Source organism: Nomascus leucogenys, chromosome 19 (assembly GCF_006542625.1).
Source record: "Nomascus leucogenys isolate Asia chromosome 19, Asia_NLE_v1, whole genome shotgun sequence".
Classification (NCBI taxonomy): Eukaryota; Metazoa; Chordata; class Mammalia; order Primates; family Hylobatidae; genus Nomascus; species Nomascus leucogenys.
The window spans coordinates 72,780,684-72,802,177 of record NC_044399.1 but is presented as its reverse complement, the minus strand read 5'-3'; the positions used below and the strand labels follow the sequence as shown (position 1 = coordinate 72,802,177).

General features: G+C 50.6%; 1 protein-coding gene across 1 annotated transcript; it reads right to left on the bottom strand.

Annotated features, from left to right (window-relative positions):
- Positions 1 to 4,724: 4,724 nt before the first annotated feature.
- SLC52A1 (solute carrier family 52 member 1) lies at positions 4,725 to 7,539 on the bottom strand. Its single transcript, XM_030799702.1, has 5 exons — positions 6,971 to 7,539; positions 6,590 to 6,857; positions 5,592 to 6,471; positions 5,374 to 5,497; positions 4,725 to 5,282 (listed from the first exon to the last, which is right to left on the bottom strand). Exons 2-5 carry the CDS (start codon positions 6,717 to 6,719, stop codon positions 5,070 to 5,072), a joined length of 1,347 nt encoding a protein of 448 aa, XP_030655562.1. The 5' UTR covers positions 6,720 to 6,857; positions 6,971 to 7,539; the 3' UTR covers positions 4,725 to 5,069.
- Positions 7,540 to 21,494: the final 13,955 nt, after the last annotated feature.

Sequence of the window (21,494 nt, the reverse complement as noted above, 5' to 3'; positions counted from 1 at the left end):
CCTCCTCTGGCATCATGAGAAGTCACCCAAACGATCTCAGTTTTCTAGCTCACTCAGTCTTGACATTTCTGCAACATCATCCTTGGTTTTCTTGGAAATTAATTTGCTTTTCTTCATTGTCTTTGGAGCTTCTTTCCTTTTGTTGGTTACTATTTTATTTTTAGCTTCCCACACCATACCGACATATGTTGGTTATTCTTTTAGACATTTTTTTTTGTTGTCACCTGGAACTTTTGTATCTTGAATAAATTTGGGGATCAAATACATTTTTTCTCCACCAGTCTTATTTATACCTTTCTATATTCAGAGCTTCAAATTTGGTTTGGTTTGAAATTGTTCTCCCCCCAACCTTTTTTTTTTTTTTTTTTTTTTGAGATGGAGTTCTGCTCTTGTCGCCCAGGCTAGAGTGCAGTGGCATGATCTCCGCTCGCTGCAACCTCCGCCTCCTGGGTTCAAGCGATTCTCCGGCCTCAGCCTCCCGAGTAGCTGGGATTACAGGCACGTGCCACCATGCCCGACTAATACTTGTATTTTTAGTAGAGATGGGGTTTTGGCATGTTAGACAGGCTGGTCTCGAACTCCTGACCTCAAGTGATCCGACCATCTCAGTCTCCCAAAGTATTGGGATTACAGGCAGGAGCCACCATGCCTGGTCCTTTTTTTTTTTTTTTTTTTTTTTTACTTTTATTTATTTTCGAGAAGGAATCTCACTCTGTCACCCAGGCTGGAGTGCAGTGGTGCCATCACAGCTCACTGCAGCCTCGACCTCCCAGGCTCAAGTGATCCTCCCACCTCAGCTTCCCGAGTAGCTGGGACTGCAGGTGCATGCCACCATGCCCAGCTAATTTTTTGTAATTTTCTAGAAACAGGGTTTTGTCATGTCGCCCAGGGTGACTCAAGCAGTCCATCCATGTCTGCCTCCCAAAATGCTGCGATTATAGGCGTGAGCCAGTAACCTTTTCCCTTTTATTAATTTATTTTTATTTTATTTTTGAGACAGAACCTCACTCTGTCGCCAGGCTGGAGTGCAGTGGTGTAACCTCGGCTGACTGCAACCTCTGCCTCCCAGGTTCAAGCGATTCTCCTGCCTCAGCCTCCCGAGTAGCTGGGATTACAGGCGCGCGCCACCATGCCCAGCTAATTTTTGTATTTTTAGTAGAGGTGGGGTTTTACCGTGTTGACCAGGATGGTCTTGATCTCTTAACCTCGTGATCCACCCACCTCGGCCTCCCAAAATGCTAGGATTACAGGCGTGAGCCACCGCACCTGGCCCTAAAAGTAGCCTTCTTTTCCCTTTTAAAGAGTTAGGTCCACAGCTACTGGATGCCATTTTGGTTCAGGTGGACCGTAAATAGGTTTCACTCATCATGCCCAAAGGTTGCCACTCCTGACGAGTCACAAACAACGCTTGCACCATCATCTTATTCCTTCAAACAGAGTCTGTGGGCCCCTGGATGTCACTAAGGTCCTGCTTCCTGTACCAGTAGGGTTTTAAACACTACCCAAGGCGGGCTGGCTTTAAATATCTTACTTAATCTGGCTCACAGGCTCTCCCTGCACCTCTGGTACTCTGCTGCCTCAACATCTCCGGCTTCTCAGTTAAGGTTGGCTTAGTGTCCATCTCTCCAGGTCAAAGGCCAGCAGCCTCTGCCTTGTACAGGAGTGTTCTCACTCCTGCTACCCACTTCTGTCTCTACTGAAAGGCAAGAGGATACTGTGGCATCATCAGGATAATATGTCTCATCTAAAGGCCTGGTCACCAGATGTGAGTTGTAGAAACTGTTTCTCTCATCCCTCAACAATTTCACAGTTGTAGGAGCTGACACTAACCTGCCGTGCCCCCAACGGCCGGGCGCGGTGGCTCATGCCTGTAATCCCAGAACTTTGGGAGGCCAAGGCAGGTGGATCACCTGAGGTACGGAGTTCAAGACCAGCCTGGCCAACATGGAGAAACCCCCGTCTCTACTAAAAATATAAAAATTAGGCATAGTGGCGCACACCTGTAATCCCAGCTACTCAGGAGGCTGAGGCAGAATTGCTTGAACCCGGGAGGCGGAGGTTGCAGTGAGCTGAGATGGCGCCACTGCACTCCAGCCTGGGTGACAGAGCGAGACTCAGTCTCAAAAAGAAAAAAAAAAAAAAGTCCGGGTGCAGTGGCTCATGCCTGTAATCCTAGCACTTTGAGAGGCCGAGGCAGGTGGATCACTTGAGGTTAGCAGTTTGAGACGAGCCTGGCTAACATGGTGAAACCCCATCTCTACTAAAAATACAAAAAAAAAAACCAAAAAATTAGCGGGGCATAGTGGCAGATGACTGTAATCCCAGCTACTCGAGAGGCTGAGTGAGGCAGGATAATTGCTTGAACCCGGGAGGCGGAAGTTGCAGTGAGCCGAGATTGTGCTACTGCACTCCATCCTGGGTGACAGAGCCAGACTCGGTCTCAAAGAAAAACAAAAATAAAAAACGAACTCTGCTGTGTCCCCAACAGCCTCACCAATGAGAATTTCCACCGCAACTCCTCTTATTCCTTCCCCCACCTGCCCTCCTCACCTTAATCTCTGGAGAAGGAGTATGTTTTGAGATACCTGGGAAAGTCTTGCCCTGTGGTACAATCCCTTAAAGGTTCTTTACAAATGACCAGGGAAGCTGTTCTGTTTTTTTGTTTTTGTTTTGTTTTGTTTTTTGTTTCTTAAAGACAGGGTCTTGCTCTGTCACCCAGGCTGGAGTGCAGTGGTGGGTCTATAGTTCACTGAGGCCTCAAACTCCTAGGCTCAAGGGATTCTCCTGCCTCACTCTCCCCAGTAGCTGGAACTACAGGTGCGCGTCACCATGCCTGACTCTGGCTGTGTTTTGTTTTGTTTTGTTTTTGTAGAGACAGTGATCTTGCTATGCTGCCAAGGCTGATCTCAACCTTATGGGCTCAAGTGATCCTCCCACCTCAGCCTCCCAAAGTGCTAGGGATTACATGCATGAGCTACAGCGCCCTGCCTGTTCTGGGCTTCTTGCAGAGCTGCTTCAGCTGCAGAGAAGCGGCTCTCCTTTCTCCAAGTCCAGAGCCCCATCCCCAACAGGTGAGGGCTGCAGTCAGAATCTTTGGAGCACACAGACCTGGGCTCCAGCCGTCTCACTAATTAGCTGTGTTACTCTGGGTAAGTCACCTTCTCTGAGTCTCAATTTCCTTTTCTGCAAAACAGGACGAATAATGAAGCTGTTGGGAAGATTTACTGATAATACATGTAAAAGGTCTAGCACATTTTAGGAGCTCAAGGTTGGTGCCTTCCCTTTTTCTTTACTCTGAACCGGATATGAGGCCTTGAGAAAAAAGGCGCTTGCAAAATGAGGTGAGGTCTCAGGCACGGTGGCTCACGCCTGTAATCCCAGCACTTTAGGAGGCCGAGGCGGGCGGATCATGAGGTCAGGAGTTCGAGACCAGCCTGGCCAACATGGTGAAAGCCCGTCTCTACTAAAAATACAAAAATTAGACGGGCATGGTGGTGGGCACCCGTAATCCCGGCTAGTTGGGAGGTTGAGGCAGGAGAATCGCTTGAACCCAGGAGGCGGAGGTTGCAGTGAGCCGAGACTGCATCATTGCACTCCAGCCTGGGCAACAGAGCGAGACTCCATCTCAAGCAAGCAAGCAAACAAATAAAAAACGAGGTCAAGTTTCAAAAGATGTCACCCCCCAACCCGGCAAAACTCCTCAAGCCCTGTTGTTCCACTCTTGTCCGCCAGGAGGAGAAAAGGTTCCCTCGAAGAACGTCTTTGCTTGCGCGTTCACGGAGCCTTGAGAACGAGAGTGGCCGAGGGGACCCCCCCGGCCGTGCGTGCCCGTGAGTCTCCCGGGCGGGTTGGCGGGTGTGGGGGGGCCGAGGCGGGAGGGCGCACGCGCAGAAGGCTGGCTGGGCGTGACACGGCGCCGGGCTTGGGCTTCTGTATTCCGCGTGGCTGGAGCTGGGGCTGGAGGAAGGTCCGGAGGTGGGCGGGAGCCCTGCGGGGATTTCCTCTTCCCCCAGGACTAGCTGTCATCTTCGTTTTTCAGAAGGGAGAACCTGACTCCTTTCAGAATTAGCATTTCTTCCCCTTCGTGGGTGCTCTTGAGTTCCAAAGAAAAGGAAGAGAAGCAGAAGCTTTCATTGAGCAGCTTCTTCTGCCTTAGGGACTTTGCTAGGGGGTAGATCGACCTTAGGGGAAACAATCCCCCCCTTATTAGAGGAGGTTTTGGATCAGGGTTTGCTTTATTTGAAATTTAACAAATACAGAAAAGCAGAAGGAAAAAAATTGAAGTAATCCATGTTTCCACCGGGCGTGGTGGCTCACGCCTGTAATCCCAGCACTTTGGGAGGCCAAGGCGGGTGGATCACGAGGTCATGAGTTCAAGACCAGCCTGGCCAACATGGTGAAACCCCATCTCTACTAAAAATACAAAAATTAGCTGGGCGTTGTGTCACTCACCTGTAATCCCAGCTACTCAGGAGGCTGAGGCAGGAGAATCGCTTGAACCCGGGAGGCAGAGGTTGCAGTGAGCCAATACTGTGCCACTGCACTCCAGCCTGAGCAACAGAGTGAGACTCCGTTGTCTTTAAAGGCCAATCCCATAGCAAATGACAGAGACTCACTTGAGTAAGGTTTTTGACAAGAAAACCCACAGAAGAAGAGATAAGCTCTGGATATGATAAGAAAGGCACTACAATCTGTATTTAAATCTAATTGCACATTAGATAATATATGTATGAAAAATTATTTAATCCAGTTCCCTGATTTCATTATATATTTCTTATAAGGTTTTCATTATTATTATTTTTTTTTTAATAAAGACACTTTATTGCACAAATCCCACAAAGGTCTCAGGCCCTAGAGCCAAGCCCACAGCCCCAACCTGTGCCCTGGCTCCGGGCCTGGTCTTTGGTGCCCACCCTGGCCTGACATGCCAATGTCTTCTGTGGAGTGTGCAGGTGTCCATGAGCATTCCTGTGTTGGGGGAAGCCTGCCTGGGCCACAAGTAGTCAGGCACTGTGGCAGCCTCACGATGAAGACAGGTGGGGTGGAGTTGGGTCCCCACCTGCCAAGGCTCAGGGGCCACAGGGGTCTACACAGTCCTTTCTGCTTTGAAAGACGTGGTAGATGCTGGTGGGAGGGAACATGGCACCAGCACCAAGCAGGGAGCCCACTTGGATGGCCACACCAGCTGCCAGCAATGCCGGCCGACCCCCACCATGCAGCAGGGAGCTTGCAGCCACCTTCACATATGAGAACACACACAGACACAGCACCCACGACAGCACCTGCAAGGGAGGACACAGCAGCAGACTGAGCGTGACATGCGCTTGCTCCAGGGGACACCCTCCTCCCCACTTCATGTCCCCACTTGCTCACCACAAGGACCACCCCTGCAGTGGTGCCCACCAGGGGTGGGCAGGGGCTCAGGATTGCCAGTGCCATCAGGTAGGCCCCAAAGAGCATGCCCAGCAGAGAAAGACCAACCAGGCCTGCCAGGGACCTGTTGGGGATGAGCAGAGACTCAGGGCTGGCTGTTCTGGGACCTGGACCCCAACCTTAGGTTCCACCCACCAAGCCTGGGGCCCTTTTTGCACCTGCACAGCACGCCCATGGCCAGGAAGCAGGCAAGGGGGTTGGCGGCACTGCCCAGCACCACAGCCAGGTGGTAGGCCAGGCGCCCATAGGGCAAACAGGAAAAGCTCTGCACAGAAGGCAGCACGCCATTGGTCAGGGCACTGGTGATGGCCAGCAGCCCCAGCAGGAAGGCACCATGGGCTGAGAACAGCCGATGGGCCTCAGGGTCTGGGCCAGGGATGGTGCCTGCTGCCTGGCTCGGTGGCTCCTGCAAAGGCAAAGCCTCTTCTTCCTCCTTCTCTTCCTCCTCTGCTCCTGGGGATCCCAACTGAAGTTCCGGCCCTGAGCCCCCTGTGGTTACAAAGGGGAGTGATGGCAACAGCAACAGGAGACCCTGGAAGGCGGCAGCTGAAGTGACCAGAAGGGCAGTCAGTGCCCAGAAGAAGGTGCTGGCAGGAAAATGCTCAGGGAAGTCGAGGGGAGGCCCAGAGGTGCCATTGGTGGGGGCTGGTGGGCACTCGAGGCGGCCCACACCTTGCACTAGGGCCAGCACACAGGGGAGCAGGGCACTGAGACCCTGACCCAGGAAGAAAGACCGTAAGAAAGGAGGTGGCAGGTGGCTCAGGAAGGGCAGGAAAGTGACATTAGAGGTACAACAGGCCATTGCCAACACCAAGGCCAGAGTTAGGAAGGCCACGGAGTGGAGCTGCCCTGCCACTGGGGCCACGTGGTGCCACAGAGGGGCCAGCAGGGCTGTGCCCACTACACTCAGCACCTGTACCACCTGGATGGGGACCTGCTCGCCCTTGCCCGGGGCCAGCCGCCTCCACAGGGTCACCACCAGCAGACCCAGGTTTCCCAGCGCCACAACCACAGAGAGGTATGAGGGGAGGCTCCAACCTGCAGGGAAGGAATGATGCCATGTCAGGAGCACAGTGGCTAAGGAACAAAGAGCTGCCACAGGCCACCTTTCTGGGCACACCCGCCCCACGCTTCCCTGTACCTCCCTCCCACTCACCCTCTGGAAGGTCTTTTACCACCACAGGCAGCTCCACCCAGATCCCATTGACAGCAGCCCAAGAGCCCATGCCAAAAAGGGCCACCAGCAGGTGGGTCAGCACCAGACGGCCCAGCGTGGGTGCTGCCATTCAGCCCAAAGCTGGACCCTCCAGGACAGAGCAAAGGTCACAGGCAGGTCCTTCCCTACGTAGGTCCAAAGATGCTTTGGCTCTTCTGGAAACTGCAGATCTAGTTGGAAGGAAACAGACAGGCTGGCAGGTAATAGGCTGGTGGGACAGAACCGGAGTCAGAAGACAAGTCGTTCAGACTGCTAAGACCAGGGCAACTGGAGGGAGCGGTGGCCGGGGGCCGAGCAGGGAAGGGGGCAGGCAGGACTTACCACGGGGCACCGGCTGTGCGTGTGGGGACGGTGACCCAGCAGTGCCAGCAGGGAGACAGGCAGGAAGCTGGCCCGAGGTGCAGCTGCCCCAGAGAAGCAAAGAGGGAGCTGATTTTCCTACCCACAGAGGACCCGGGGTCTGAGTTGTCAAAACAGCTCAGCAATGGCCGGGTGTGGTGGCTCACGCCTGTAATCCCAGCACTTTGGGAAGCTGAGGCAGGCAGATCGCCTGAGGTCAGGAGATTGAGACCATCCTGGCCAACATGGTGAAACCCCGTCTCTACTAAAAATACAAAAATTAGCTGGTTGTGGTGGCGGGTGCCTGTAATCCCAGCTACTCAGGAGGCTGAGGCAGAAAATTCACTCGAACCCGGAATGCGGAGGTTGCAGTGAGCAGAGATCACGCCACTGCATTCCAGCCTTGGCGACAGAATGAGACTCGGTCTCAAAAACAAAAAACAAAACAAAACAAAAAAACACCTCGGCACCAACACGCTCACCCTGAAATGGATCCCGAGACAAGGGGACCTTTCTGGTGCCACTTGCAACCCTAGCGCTTTTGCGACACTCAGGACTTGCCGAGGCAGGTCAAGTTGGAGAGGGGAGTGGCTGGGGCGGGCTCTGCCCTGAGGGGCATCTAAGTGCTGCCCTCCCACCTGCGTCCGGTGGGCGTCCCGGGGGCGTCCCGCGAGCCGCCAGGTGCGCAGGGGTCCCCGCGCCTCTGGATCCAGCAGTCCCCGGACCCAGCGGCTGGCGGTCCGCCTGAGAGGGAGCCCCCTCCGCCGGGGAGGCGCCCCAGCCCAGAGCCCACACGGCTTGGGTTTTGTTGTTTGTTATTTAAATTAATTAATTAATTAATTTTGAGACAGGGTCTTGCTCTGTCACCCAGGCTACAGCGCAGCGGTGGCGATCGCGGCTCACTACAGCCTCAACCTCCCAGGCTCAAGCGATCCTCCCACCTCAGCCTCTCCCCACCCCCCCCACAAGTAGCTGGGACCACAGGCGAGCATCACCATGTCCAGCTAATTTTTCTTTTTTTTTTTGGTAGAGACTAGGTCTCACTATGTTGCTCAGGCTGGCTTCGAACTCCTGGGCTCAAGCAATCTTCCTACCTCAGCCTCCCAAGTAGCTGGGACTACAGGCGCACCACACCTACTACCGCCACGCTCAGCTGTTTTTACACTTTTTTTTTTTTTTTTTTTTTTTTTTGAGAAGGAGTTTTGCTCTTGTTGCCCAGGCTGGAGTGCAATGGCGCGATCTCGGCTCACCGCAACCTCCACCTCCCGGGTTCAAGTGATTCTCCTGCCTCAGCCTCCCGAGTAGCTGAGATTGCAGGCTCCCACCACCATGCCCTGCTAATTTTTGTATTTTTAGTACACATGGTCTCACCATGTTAGCCGGGCTGGTCTTGAACTCCTGACCTCAGGTGATCCACCTGCCCCAGCCTCCCAAAGTGTTGGAGATTACAGGCGTGAGCCACCGTGCCTGGCCGGCTGTTTTTACACTTTTAAATGGTTGAAAAAAAAATTAGCTGGACGTGGTGTGCACACCTGGCTAATTTTTGCTTTTATTTTATTTTATTTTATTTTTTTGAGACGGAGTCTAGCTCTGTCGCCGAGGCTGGAGTGCAGTGGTGCGATCTCGGCTCACTGCAAGCTCTGCCTCCCGGGTTCACACCATTCTCCTGCCTCAGCCTCCCAAGTAGCTGGGACTACAGGCGCCCACCACCACACCTGGCTATTTTTTTTGTATTTTTTAGTAGAGACGGGGTTTCACCGTGTTAGCCAGGATGGTCTCAATCTCCTGACCTCGTGATTTGCCTACGTCGGCCTCCCAAAGTGCTGGGATTACAGGTATGAGCCACTTCGCGCGGCCTATTTTTACGGATACGGTCTCACTCTTGTTTCCCAGACTGGTCTCAAACTTCTAGGCTCAAGCAATCCTCCTGCCTCTGCCTCTCAAAGTGCTCGCATTACAGGCGTGAGCCACCATGCCCAACCGTCCAACTTCTAATTTTTCACTGTCCCTAATTTCCTTACCCAGAAAGTACCTGGAATCCTAGACAATGGTTAGGGCTCCTATTCTGAAGACCTCACCGCAGCATTTAGCATTCCCATGTTGGGGATGGATAGGGAGAGGGCGCTCATAATTCCCACAGCCTTCTGGGGCGTGGGGCTAGCCTTACAGTAAGCACTTGAAGGCCCTTCATTCATGAACTGTTGTGCAGGGGATAAACTCTTCCTACTGACTTCCTGTTGAACCCCTGTTTCACTTCCCGTGTCTGTGTAGAGAAAGCTCACCACAGAGGAATGTGCTGTCTTCCTTTGCCTTCTGCTCCGGCAGCAGCTCTCTGCCCTCTCCTCTATCTCAGGAACACCTGGCCTCAGAGCTCAGAGGAGGAGGTCAGCCCAATCCGTCTGAATCGTTATCTTATTCCTTCTGGCTTCAATCTGGCTCCTCCTGGATCTTGAACCCTTCCCTGTGGGTTAAAAGGCCATAGTCCTTTTTTTTTTTTTTTTTTTTTTTTTTGGCACGGAGTTTCACTTTTGTTTCCTAAGCTGGAGTGCAGTGGTGCTATCTCGGCTCACTGCAGCCTCTGCATCCTGGGTTCAAGTGATTCTCCTACCTCAGCCTCCAGAGTAGCTGGGATTACAGGCATGTGCCACCACACCTGGCTAATTTTGTATTTTTTTTTTTTTTTTTTTTTTAAGTAGAGACAGGGTTTCTCCATGTTGGCCAGGCTGGTCTTGGACTCCTGACCTCAGGTGATCCGCCCCCCTTGGACTTCCAAAGTGCTGGGATTATAGGTGTGAGCCACCGCGCCTGGCAAAAGGCCACAGTTCTTACCCCGCCAGCATGACTGTGTCTGGGCCTGGCCTGGTTTTGACAACTCACCTAGGGGGCAGAGAAAACCCAGCCAGCTGGTACAACTTAAACCTTTAGGGTGAATTTAACATTGTCTTACCTCCTGCCTGAACAGATACCTCTACGGAGCAAACATTTTGTGAGATAAGGCCACAGATGAGTTTTGATACTCTCCCATTAAAGACTTGGGAATATTTGGAACTCAAATCTCAGAGGGGCCTTGAGTGGCAACACTGGCTTTCAAGGGCTGGAAAGAACTTTAGAGAACATTTAATCCATCATCTCATTGTATTCTTTTTTTTTGAGATGGAGTCTCGATCTGTCGCCGAGGCTGAAGTGCAGTCGTGCAATCTTGGCTCACTGCAACGTCTGCCTCCCGGGTTCAGGTGATTCTGCTGTCCCAGCCTCCCGCATAGCTGGGATTACAGGCACCCGCCACCTTGCCTAGCTAATTTTTGTATTTTTAGTAGAGACGGGGTTTCACCATGTTGGCCAGGCTGGTCTCAAACTCCTGACCTCAGGTGATTCACCCGCCTCGGCCTCCCAAACTGTTAGCATTACAGGTGTGAGCCACCGTGCCCAGCCAATCATTGTATTCATTTTTGAAAGTATTTATGGAAGGCCCACTGTATAGAATGCATTTTGTTATGTATTTGGATGACATAAAGGCATATAATGTACATAAGTAAAATCCTACAAGGCCTGGCCCTGTCCTTCCTCTCCTACCTCCTTTCTAGCACTCTCGGCCTCCCAACAAATTGCTTATGGTTCTCTGCTGTACCCACACTGTGTCCTACCTTTGTGCCTTTCCTCTTCCTGGAATATCCTCCACACCTCACAGCCCCCTTCTACTGGCTGGCTCCTACTCACCGGTGAGTCTTAGCTTAGCTGCTGTAGCCTCAGGAGGCCTTGACTCTCTCAGACTGGGTTAAGTATCTCCCTCCCTTCCTCCCTCTCTCCCTCCCTCCCTTCCTTCTTTCCTCCTTTCCTTCTTTTCTTTCCTTTCCTTTCTTTCTTTATTTTTCTTTATTATTATTATTACTTTTTTTGAGATGGAGTCTTGCTCTTGTTGCCCAGGCTGGAGTGCAATGGCACCATCTTGGCTCACCGCAACCTCTGCCTCCCGAGTTCAAGCGATTCTCTTGCCTCAGCCTCCCAAGTAGCTGGGATTACAGGTGTGCACCACCACACCTGGCTAATTTTGAATTTTTAATAGAAATGAGGTTTCTCCATATTGGTCAGGCTGGTCTCGAACTCCTGACCTCAGGTGATCCGCCTGCCTGCAGCCTCCCAAAGTGCTGGGATTATAGGTGTGAGCCACTGTGCCTGGCCACCTGTCCTTTCTTTCTACAGGGTCTTGCTCTGTTGCCCAGGCTGTAGTGCAGTGGTGTGATCACAGCTCACTGCAGCCTTGATCCCCAGGGCTCAAGCAATCCTCCCACCTCAGCTTCTTCAGTAGCTGGGGCTACAGGTACATGCCACTACACCTGGCAAATTTTTTTAAATTTTTGTTTTTTGGTAGAGACAGAGTCTCACTATGTGGTCCAGGCTGGTCTTAAACTCCTGAGATCAAGCAATACTCCCACCTTGGCCTCCCAAAGTGCTGGGATTACAGGTGTGAGCCACTGCGCCCAGCCCCCTTTTCTTTTTAAGCTTACCTTACCACCACACTTACCATGTGATCATGAAATTATAGATTTTGTGCTTGTCATGTCATGCCTTGACCCTGGACTCCTTGCCTTTAGGGATTGAACCTTATTAACCCTTTTAGTCAGACCCAGATTTTCCTCTAATAGGATTCAGCCTGGTACGAGAGAGAAGGCAGCATAATCTTGTAACATGATTCCATCAGGGTGGGCATGACAGATGCCAGAAGAGCAGTACAAATGAAGAAACTGAGGCTGTGGCTTGCCTGAGGTCACCCTTAGCTTCTTGGCAGGTGGCTAGAGCTGGAAGTCTACCTCCAGTTGGATGCAGGAGCCTGGGAAGGAATTTTAAAGCAACCCAACCTTTCACCTCAGAGCTGAAGTCCTTGAGCCTTGGGGCAGTTGTGACTAAGATCAGGAGCCCACAGCCTAAACAGGGGAATGTTCTGGGTGATGAGGCAGTGAGGAGTAGTGAAAGGAGCCTGAGACTGGGCACCAGGAGACCTGGGTCTTGGTTCATGCTGTGTTCCACCTGACCTCTCGCCTTCAATTCACTTTAGTCCGTGACGAGAACCGTTGGGTCAAATGGGCCTCCCCAAGATGTCACATCTTTTTCTGAGCGTAAGGTGACTTCTGTCCTTCCCCAAGCATCTCCTGGCCAATAAACTGCCCTTCCTTAAGATCCAGCTCAGCTTCTACCTCCTGAGTGAAGCCTCTTCATCTTCCTCACCAGGTGGAGGCTGAGGGCTTCTCTCCCCTCCTCTGAACTCCCATAGAAAAAATTTACCGGCCAGGCGTGGTAGCTCACACCTGTAATCCCAGCACTTTGGGAGGCTGAGGTGGGCGGATCACCTGAGTTCAGGAGTTCGAGACCAGTCTGGCCAACATGGTGAACTCTGTCTCTACAAAAAAAAATACAAAAATTAGCCGGGCATGGTGGCGTGCTCCTGTAACCTCAGCTACTCGAGAGGCTGAGGCAGAAGAATCTCTTGAACCCGGAAGGCAGAGGTTGCCATGAGCCAAGGTAGTGCCTCTGCACTCCTGCCTGGGCGACAGAGCAAGATGCCGTCTCAAAAAAAGAAACAAAAAAGAAAAAAGAAAAATTTATGTTCCCCTTCTTAGGAAGCTGAATCTTGTCCTGCTTTACTTTTTACTTATGTGCTTATCTTGTTTTCCCCTAGTAATTTACCCCCATTACATTTCCCCCTCTCAAAAGCAAAGGCTGTATTGGTTTATGTAGCTTCCTTATTACCTAACTTATGGTAGATGTTCAAATATTTGTGTTTTGTTTGTTTGTTTGTTTGTTTTTAGACTTTGAGTCTCACTCTATCGCCCAGGCTGGAGTGCCGTGGCATGCTCCCAGCTTACTACAACCTCTGCCTCTTGGGTTCAAGCAATTCTCATGCCTCAGCCTCCCAAGTAGCTGGGATTACAGGCATGAGCCACCATGCCCAGCTAATTTTTGTATTTTTTTAGTGGAGACGGGGTTTCACCATGTTGCCAGGCTGTTCTCAAACTCCTGACCTCAAGTGATCCACCTGCCTCAGCCTCCCAAAGTGCTGGGATTACAGGTGTGAGCCGCCGCGTCTGGCTCAAATATTTGTGGACCAAAAGAATGGCTCCCTCTTATCAGTAAACTGCAGTGGCCAAAGGCATGGACTCTGAGCCACCCGCTAGCTGTGTGACTTTGGGAAGTCACTTAAGCTTTCTGTGCTGAAATGTCCCCAATAGTAATAGGGACATAATGGTGCCAACTTCATGAGGCTGTGCTGAGGCTTCGATGGGCACCTGGCCCCATGCCTGGCACATGGTAAGCACTGTCAGTGTTAGCTCCTACGCCCTTCCTCCTTCAAAACGTGTCAGAGCTGTCGGCTCATGCCTGTAATCCCAGCACTTGGGGAGGCCTAGGCGGGTAGATCATTATGTCAGCAGTTCAAGACCAGCCTGGCCAACATGGTGAAAACCTGTCTCTACTAAAAATACAAAAATTAGCCAGGCATGGTGGAGGGCACCTATAATCCCAGCTACCCGGGAGGCTGAGGCACGAGAATTGCTTGAACCCGGGAGGCGGAGGTTGCAGTGAGCCGAGATTGCGCCACTGCACTCCAGCCTGGGCGACACAGCGAGACTCTGTCTAAAAGAAAAAGTGTGTCAGAGCTGTGAAGCTGTCCTTGCTACTGAAACACTGTGGGGGATTGAGACATTTCCCCTCCCCGAGAGGCTTCTTCCTCGACCTCCAAATCTGCTCTGACCAATCTACTGATAAGTGGTGAAACTCTCCCAGGGAGCTTTTCTTGTCCTAGATATTTGTGTGGATTACTTGGTTTGGGTCTACAGTTTAAAGTAGAGTGTAGATTGGCCAGGCGCAGTGGCTCACGCCTGTAATCCCAGCACTTTGGAAGGCCGAGGCGAGTGGATCACAAGGTCAGGAGATCGAGACCATCCTGGCTGACACGGTGAAACCCCGTCTCTACTAAAAATACAAAAAAAAATTAGCCAGGCCTGGTGGTGGGCGCCTGTAGTCCCAGCTAATCGGGAGGCTGAGGCAGGAGAATGGCATGAACCCGGGAGGCAGAGGTTGCAGTGAACAGAGATTGTGCCACTGCACTCCAGCCTGGGCAACAGAGCAAGACCTAAGACTCTGTCTAAAATAAATAAATAAAATAAAATAAAATGAAAAAAGTAGAGTGTAGATTTACTTTTGAGACAGGGTCTCGCTCTGTCACCCAGGTTGGAGTGCAGTGGCACAACCACAGCTCACTACAGTCTCGACCTCCTGGGCTCAAGTGATCCTCCCGCCTCAGCCTTCCAAGTAGCTGGGACCACAGGCATGCGCCACCACTCCCGGCTAATTTTTAAAGTATTTGTAGAGATGAGGTCTCTCTATGTTGCCCAGGCTTGTTTCTTTTTTTTTTTTTTTTTGAGACGGAGTCTTTCTCTGTCCCCCAGGCTGGAGTGCAGTGGCACAATCTCGGCTCACTGCAAGCTCCGCCTCCCAGGTTCACGCCGTTCTCCTGCCTCAGCCTCCCGAGTAGCTGGGACTACAGGTGCCCGCCAACACGCCCGGCTAATTTTTTGTATTTTTAGTAGAGACGGGGTTTCACCGTGTTAGCCAGGATGGTCTCGATCTCCTGACCTCGTGATCCGCCCACCTCGGCCTCACAAAGTGCTGGGATTACAGGCTTGAGCAACCGCGCCTGGCCTGCCCAGGCTTGTTTCGAACCCTAGGCTCAAGCAATCCTGTCTTGGCCTTCCAAAGTGCTAGGATTACAGCCATGAGCCATGGCACCCAGCCTAGATTTACTTTTTTTTTTGAGACGGAATCTTGCTGTGTCACCCAGGCTGGAGTGCAGTGGCGCGATCTCGGCTCACTGCAAGCTCCGCCTCCCTGGTTCACGCCATTCTCCTGCCTCAGCCTCTCCGAGTAGCTGGGACTACAGGTGCCCGCCACCACGCCCGGCTAATTTTTTTGTATTTTTAGTAGAGACGGGGTTTCACCGTGGTCTCGATCTCCTGACCTCGTGATCTGCCCGCCTCGGCCTCCCAAAGTGCTGGGATTACAAGCGTGAGCCACCGCGCCCGGCCTAGATTTACTTATCAATTGATGTGGGGGGGGGTGTGTGTGTGTGTCTTACAAGAAGGAATGCCTTTAGATAGCTTCCTGATTTTCAGAGAACCCTCAGAGGTTTTGATATTGGTAGAGTTAATTAGAGCTAGAATAGTAATGCCACTGGGGTGAATAATGATCAGGTCCAGGAGTGAAGTCAGCATCTTAGGATCAACGTGGTTTACGACTTCCTGGAACAAAGACAGTTTTCCACAACAAACGCTCAAACAGATGTAGATTCTAGTAACAAACATGATCAGACTCAAAGTTTCAAGGTTACAAAGTGACAATTCTCATAATTATGAAAATGACCTTTCTAAGAGGAAGGAAAAGCTCCTTGCCCCTTATAGAAAACCAAAGGAAACTGAAACCCAGTTTTAGAGGCCAAGATACAGAACAAGTCAAGATTTAACTTAAATTTTATGGCCACTGGTATGTAAAAATTTCCCCACCTTATTTCTTGTCCTTCTGAAAAACAAAGGCTAATGACTAACCCAGGGCCTTGCATTCTCTAACCATTTCTTTTCTTTTTTTTTTTTTTTTTTTTTTTTTTCTGAGACGTTGTTTTGCTCTTGTTCCCCAGGCTAGAGTGCAATGGTGCGATTTCGGCTCACTGCAACCTCCGCCTCCTGGGGTCAAGCGATTCTCCTGCTTCAGCCTCCCAAGTAGCTGGGCGCACACCACCACGCCCAGATAATTTTTGTATTTTTAGTAGAGACGGGGTTTCACCATGTTGGTCAGGCTGGTCTTGAACTCCCGACCTCAGGTGATCCACCTGCCTCGGCCTCCCAAAGTGCTGGGTTTACAGGCGTGAGCCACCGTGCCTGGCTGGTTTAAATGTTTTTAATTCCACAGGGTGAGGGGAATTTTCTTAGGATGAAAGAGACTGAGGTGCTGAAGTGGGAGGTGGTGAAATAACACAAATAGTGGAGTGAAAGCTGGGCTACAACCCAGTGGAGGGAAAACAAACATGTTCCACACGGATTTCCACTGGGCATGGGGGCTCATGCTGTCATCCAAGAACTTTGGGAGGCCGAGGAGAGAGGATCGCTTTGAGCCCAGGAGTTCAAGGCCAGCCTGGGCAACATGGCAAAACCCCATCTCTACAGAAAAAAAATGCCAGGAGCGGTGGCTCACGCCTGTAATCCCAGCACTTTGGGAGGCCGAGGCAGGCGGATCACGAGGTCAGGAGATCGAGACCATCCCGACCAACATGGTGAAACCCCGTCTCTACTAAAAATACAAAAATTAGTTGGGTGTGGTGGTGGGTGCCTGTAATCCCAGCTACTCGGGAGGCTGAGGCAGGAGAATGGCTTGAACCCAGGAGGCGGAGGTTACAGTGAGCCAAGATCATGCCAGTGCACTCCAGCCTGGTGATAGAGGAAGACTCTGTCTCAAAAAAAAAAAAAAAAAAACAAAATTAGCCAGGTGTGGTGGTGTGCACCTATAGTCCCAGCTACTCAGGAGGCTGAAGCAGGAAAATTGCTTAAGCCCGGGGACGAGGTTGCAGTGAGCCGAGATCACACCACTGCACCCCAGCCTGGAGCCTAGGAGTTTGAGGCCTCAGTGAGCCCAGATCGCACCACTGTACTCCAGTCTGAGCAACATCCTGTCAAAAAAAGAAAAAAGAAGTAAACATGTTTCTTTGATTTCAATTGTCTATTAACCACAATGAAACCCTGAAGCTCAAAGCAGCTAGTCCTTTGCTTGTTTTTTCTCCCCTACACCACTAATAATTTCTGTTATAGAAACTTTGACTATTTTAAGGCTCCTGGTTGTAGCTGTGCTTCTTTTCACAGAGCCTACATCTGGCACCAGACAGAGGCCTGCAGGGAAAGTGAGCCTTCTCAAGCCCTGCATTCTTTCAAAGAGGGGACAAACTACAGACACTCATTTTGGGTGTCTTCCCAGGCACGGGCGCTGAAATTATCCTCTGTTCTGGTGTGGGGCAAGGGTGGGATTGGAGGAGGCTGCCTGGGCAAGTGTGGTCCTCCTCACGCTGTTGCTTGTCACCTTTCAAGGGCATTTATTTTGTTTCTGTTCTGATAGATAATAAGATTTTTCTGTGGAGGACAGGACAATCAGAGGAACTTCAAGAGGAGGGGCCTATTCCTGCCTTTGGGACAGCTTTGCTGCGGGGAAAGAAAGGAGAAAGGAAAAGATAGACTTAGAAAGCTTCAGTGCAGGCCAGGTGCGGTGGCTCAAACCTGTAATTCCAGCACTTTGGGAGGCCGAGGCAGGTGGATCACCTGAGGTCAGGAGTTCGAGACCAGTGAAAACCCGTCTCTACTAAAAACACAAAAATTAGCCAGGTGTGGTGGCAGGCATCTGTAATCCCAGCTATTCAGGAGGCTAAGGCATGGAATCACTTGAACCCAGGAGGCGGAGGTTGCATTGAGCTGAGGTCTTGGCATTGCACTCCAGCCTGGACGACAAGAGCAAAACATCGTCTCAAAAAAAAAAAAAAAAAACAAACCACAGCTTCACTGTGCATCCTTGAGCTGGTTTTCTATTTCAGTTGAATGCATATTGCAGTTTATCATGATCACATGCAAGCGCTGCCCTACAGCTGGGTGGTGAGTTCAGAGCAGTAACCATGGAGACTGGGAGAAGATTGCGTGTCATCCCCCCAAACAGCATTCCAGTGTGGAATGCCGAATCCAGATGTGAAGAACACAAACAAACAGTATGCGAAAGTTCAGAAGTTAGACTGTTTTTGAGATTGTGCCATTGGGCTACTGAAAAGAGACATAAAGATGCAATTCCAACATATTGTATGATCCTGTTTATATGAAATATATAGAATAGGCAAACCTCTAGAAACAGAAAGTCTCACCTGTCCAGGCTCAGCTCAGAGTGCCACTCCAGTAAGCACAGGCAAGTTAATAAGTGAAAAGATACAGGTTAATCCCAGGCACAGTGGTTTGCACCTGTAATCCCAGCACTTTGGGAGGCTGAGCGGGGGGGGGGGGGGGGGTCACCTGAGGTCAGGAGTTCAAGACCAGCCTGACCAACATGGCGAAACCCTGTCTCTACTAAAAATATAACATTAGCCGGGCGTAGTGGCACATGCCTGCTGTAATCCCAGCTACTTGGGAGGCTGAGGCAGGAGAATTGCTTGAACCCAGGAGGCAGAGATTGCAGTGAGCTGAGATTGTGTCATTGCATTCCAGACTGGACGACAGGAGGATAACTCCGTATTAAAAAAAAAAAAAAAGGAAAGAAAGAAAATAAAAGATCCAGGTTAGAGACATACCCTATCACTGTGACATTGATAAAGATCATATTGTAAAATGGTGAGGGGAGTGGTATGAAATATTTCATGGGAAATACACACGGCCAGTAGACATGTGGAAAAGATGCTCTCCCTGACTGTGTATATCAAAGAAAGGCAAATTAAGACATCAGTAGGATACCATTTGTCAAGTTGAAAAGAAAAGAATATTTTACAGGCCAGGCGCAATGGCCCATGCCTGTAGTCCCAGCACTCTGGGAGGCTGAGGTGGGCGGATCGCAGGAGCCCAGGAGTTTGAGACCAGTCCAAGCAACATGGCAAAACCCCATCTCTATAAAAAATAAAATTTAGTTGGGCATGCTGGTGTGCACCTATAGTCCCAGCTACTCAGGAGGCTGAGGTGGGAGGAACCCTTGAGCCCAGGAGGTTGAGGTTTCAGTGAACTGAGGTCACAGCACAGTGCTCCAGCCTGGGCGAAAGAGCGAGACCCTGTCTGAAAAAAGAAAAATAATACTTTTCAGATAATTTGATTGGTTGGAATTCAGTGAAAGAATCTCAAACCCTGCTGCTATAAATTGGTAGATGGAGGAATTCAGTTACCAGAAGAGGAACAGAGGCACTGGGTAGGTAAAAGCAACAAGGGCTCATTACAAAGCTTTTCTTATTTTGGTCTTTTTTTTTTTTTTTCCTGGATAAGTCTCTCAAAACAGAATTATTGGGTGAAACTGTATGACATAGTTGAGGCTCTTGTGACAGACTGCCAAGTTTCTTTCACAAATGGTGATTCTAATATTCCTTTGCATTAGCAGTACAGGGGTGTGCCCCATGCCACCACTCAAAAACAAGCTTTGAAAATGAAAGGCCAGGCACAGTGGCTCAGGCCTGTAATCCCAGCACTTTGGGAGGCCGAGGCAGGTCGCTTACCTGAGGTCAGGAGTTCGGGACCAGCCTGGCCAACATGGTGAAACCCTGTCTCTACTAAAAATACAAAAATTAGCTGGGCGTGGTGGCGGGTGCCTGTAACCCCAGCTACTCGGGAGGCTGAGGCAAGAGAATCGCTTGAATCAGGGAGACAGAAGCTGCAGTGAGCTGAGATCGCGCCACTGCACTCTGGCCTGGGCGACAAGAGCAAGACTCGGTCTCAAAAAAAAAAAAAAAAAAGAAAAGAAAAGAAAATGAAAGACAAAATAACACCTGTAAGCCAAGTGAATAAAGTGCAACAAGACTACAGATTTTTTTTTTTTTTTGAGACCGAGTCTCGCTCTTGTTGCCCAGGTTGGAGTACGGTGGTGTGATCATTAGTCACCACACCCTCGAGCTCCCAGGCTCAGGCAATCCTCCCACCTCAGCCTCCCAAGTAGCTGGGACTACAGGTGTGCACTAGCATATCTAGCTTTTTTTTTTTTTTTTAAGACGGATCTCACTCTGTTGCCCAGGCTGGAATCCAATGGTACGATCTCAACTCACTGCAACCTCTTCCTCCCAGGTTCAAGTGTTTCTCCTGCCTCAGCCTCCCGAGTAGCTGGGACTATAGGCATGTGCCACCATGCCTGGCTAGTTTTTGTATTTTTAGTAGAGATGGGGTTTCACCATGTTGGCCAGGCTGATCTCAAACTTCTGACCTCAGGTGATCTGCCCGCCTCAGCCTCTCGAAGTGCTGGGATTACAGGTGTGAGCCACTGCGCCCAGCCAACCAGCTAATTTTTGTAGAGACAGGGTTTTGCCATGTTGCACAGACTGGTCTGGAACTCCTGGCTCAAGTGATCTTCCTGCCATGGCCTCCCAAAGTGCTGGTCAGATCTCAGTTTGGACACTACACCAAGCCATGAGGAGGTCTCCGGATTTCTGTGCCTCATTTTGTGCAACTGCTAAATGAGGGACTTGGACTGGCTGAATTTTTTTTTTTTTTTTTTGAGACGGAGTCTCGCTCTGTCGCCCAGGCTGGAGTGCAGTGGCGCAATCTCGGCTCACTGCAAGCTCCGCCTCCCGGGTTCACGCCATTCTCCTGCCTCAGCCTCTCCGAGTAGCTGGGACTACAGGCGCCCGCCACCACGCCCGGCTAATTTTTCTTTTTGTATTTTTAGTAGAGACGGGGTTTCACTGTGGTCTCGATCTCCTGACCTCGTGATCCGCCCGCCTCGGCCTCCCGAAGTGCTGGGATTACAAGCGTGAGCCACCGCGCCCGGCCTGACTGGCTGATTTTTAAGTCTCTTGTGGCATTAATATTTTATAACTCTATAATAACAGTTTCTCTACAGCTTTGAAAGGTTTGGAACAGAGGAAGAATAGCTGACATTTATTTGTTGCCAGGAGCTGGGACAAACTGATACTCAGTGGAAGGAGTCCTGAGAAGAAAGAAGTGAAGAAAATGGCTGGTGTCAGTCCACAGATGACCAGACTCGTTCACTGGGACGTGTAAGACATCCTTTAGGGGTTTGCACAAATAGCTGGGGAGTACTTTGTCTGGATTTGTGGGTCCACACTGATGGGTGGGGCCAAGAGCCAGAGACACAGAAGCTATGTTTTTGTTTGTTTGTTTTTTGAGATGGAGTTTCACTCTTGTTGCCCAGGCTGGAGTGCAGTGGCGTGATCTTGGCTCACCGCAACCTCTGCCTCCCGGGTTCAAGTGATTCTCCTGCCTCAGCCTCCCGAGTAGCTGGGATTACAGGTGCCCGTCACCATGCCCAGCTAATTTTGTATTTTTAGTAGAGACGAGGTTTCTCCATTTTTGGTCAGGCTAGTCTCGAACTCCCAACCTCAGGTGATCTGCCTGCCTTGGCCTCCCAAAGTGCTGGGTTTACAGGTGTGAGCCACCATGCCCAGCAGAAGTTATGTTAATATGCCTCAAACCTAATATGCCCTGCCCAACCCAACTTTCTCACCTGCCAGTAGTACCCTGACTTTCCAGTCATCCCGGCTCAAACTGTGTCCTTTTTGACTCCTTGCTTCTTTTATTTGATTATAGCTACAGCCAGCAAGTCCTAACAGCTTGTTCATTCAACAGATATTCTGGAGCTCCCATTTGCTCAGCCCACACTGATTTCTTTCCTCTTACAGCATTTGCGTTTGGTACACTCGGCTTGGCACCTGATAACACTTTTCTTTTTTTTTTTTTTTTCATTTGAGACAGAGTCTCCCTCTCGCCCGGGCTGGAGTGCAGAGGCACGATCT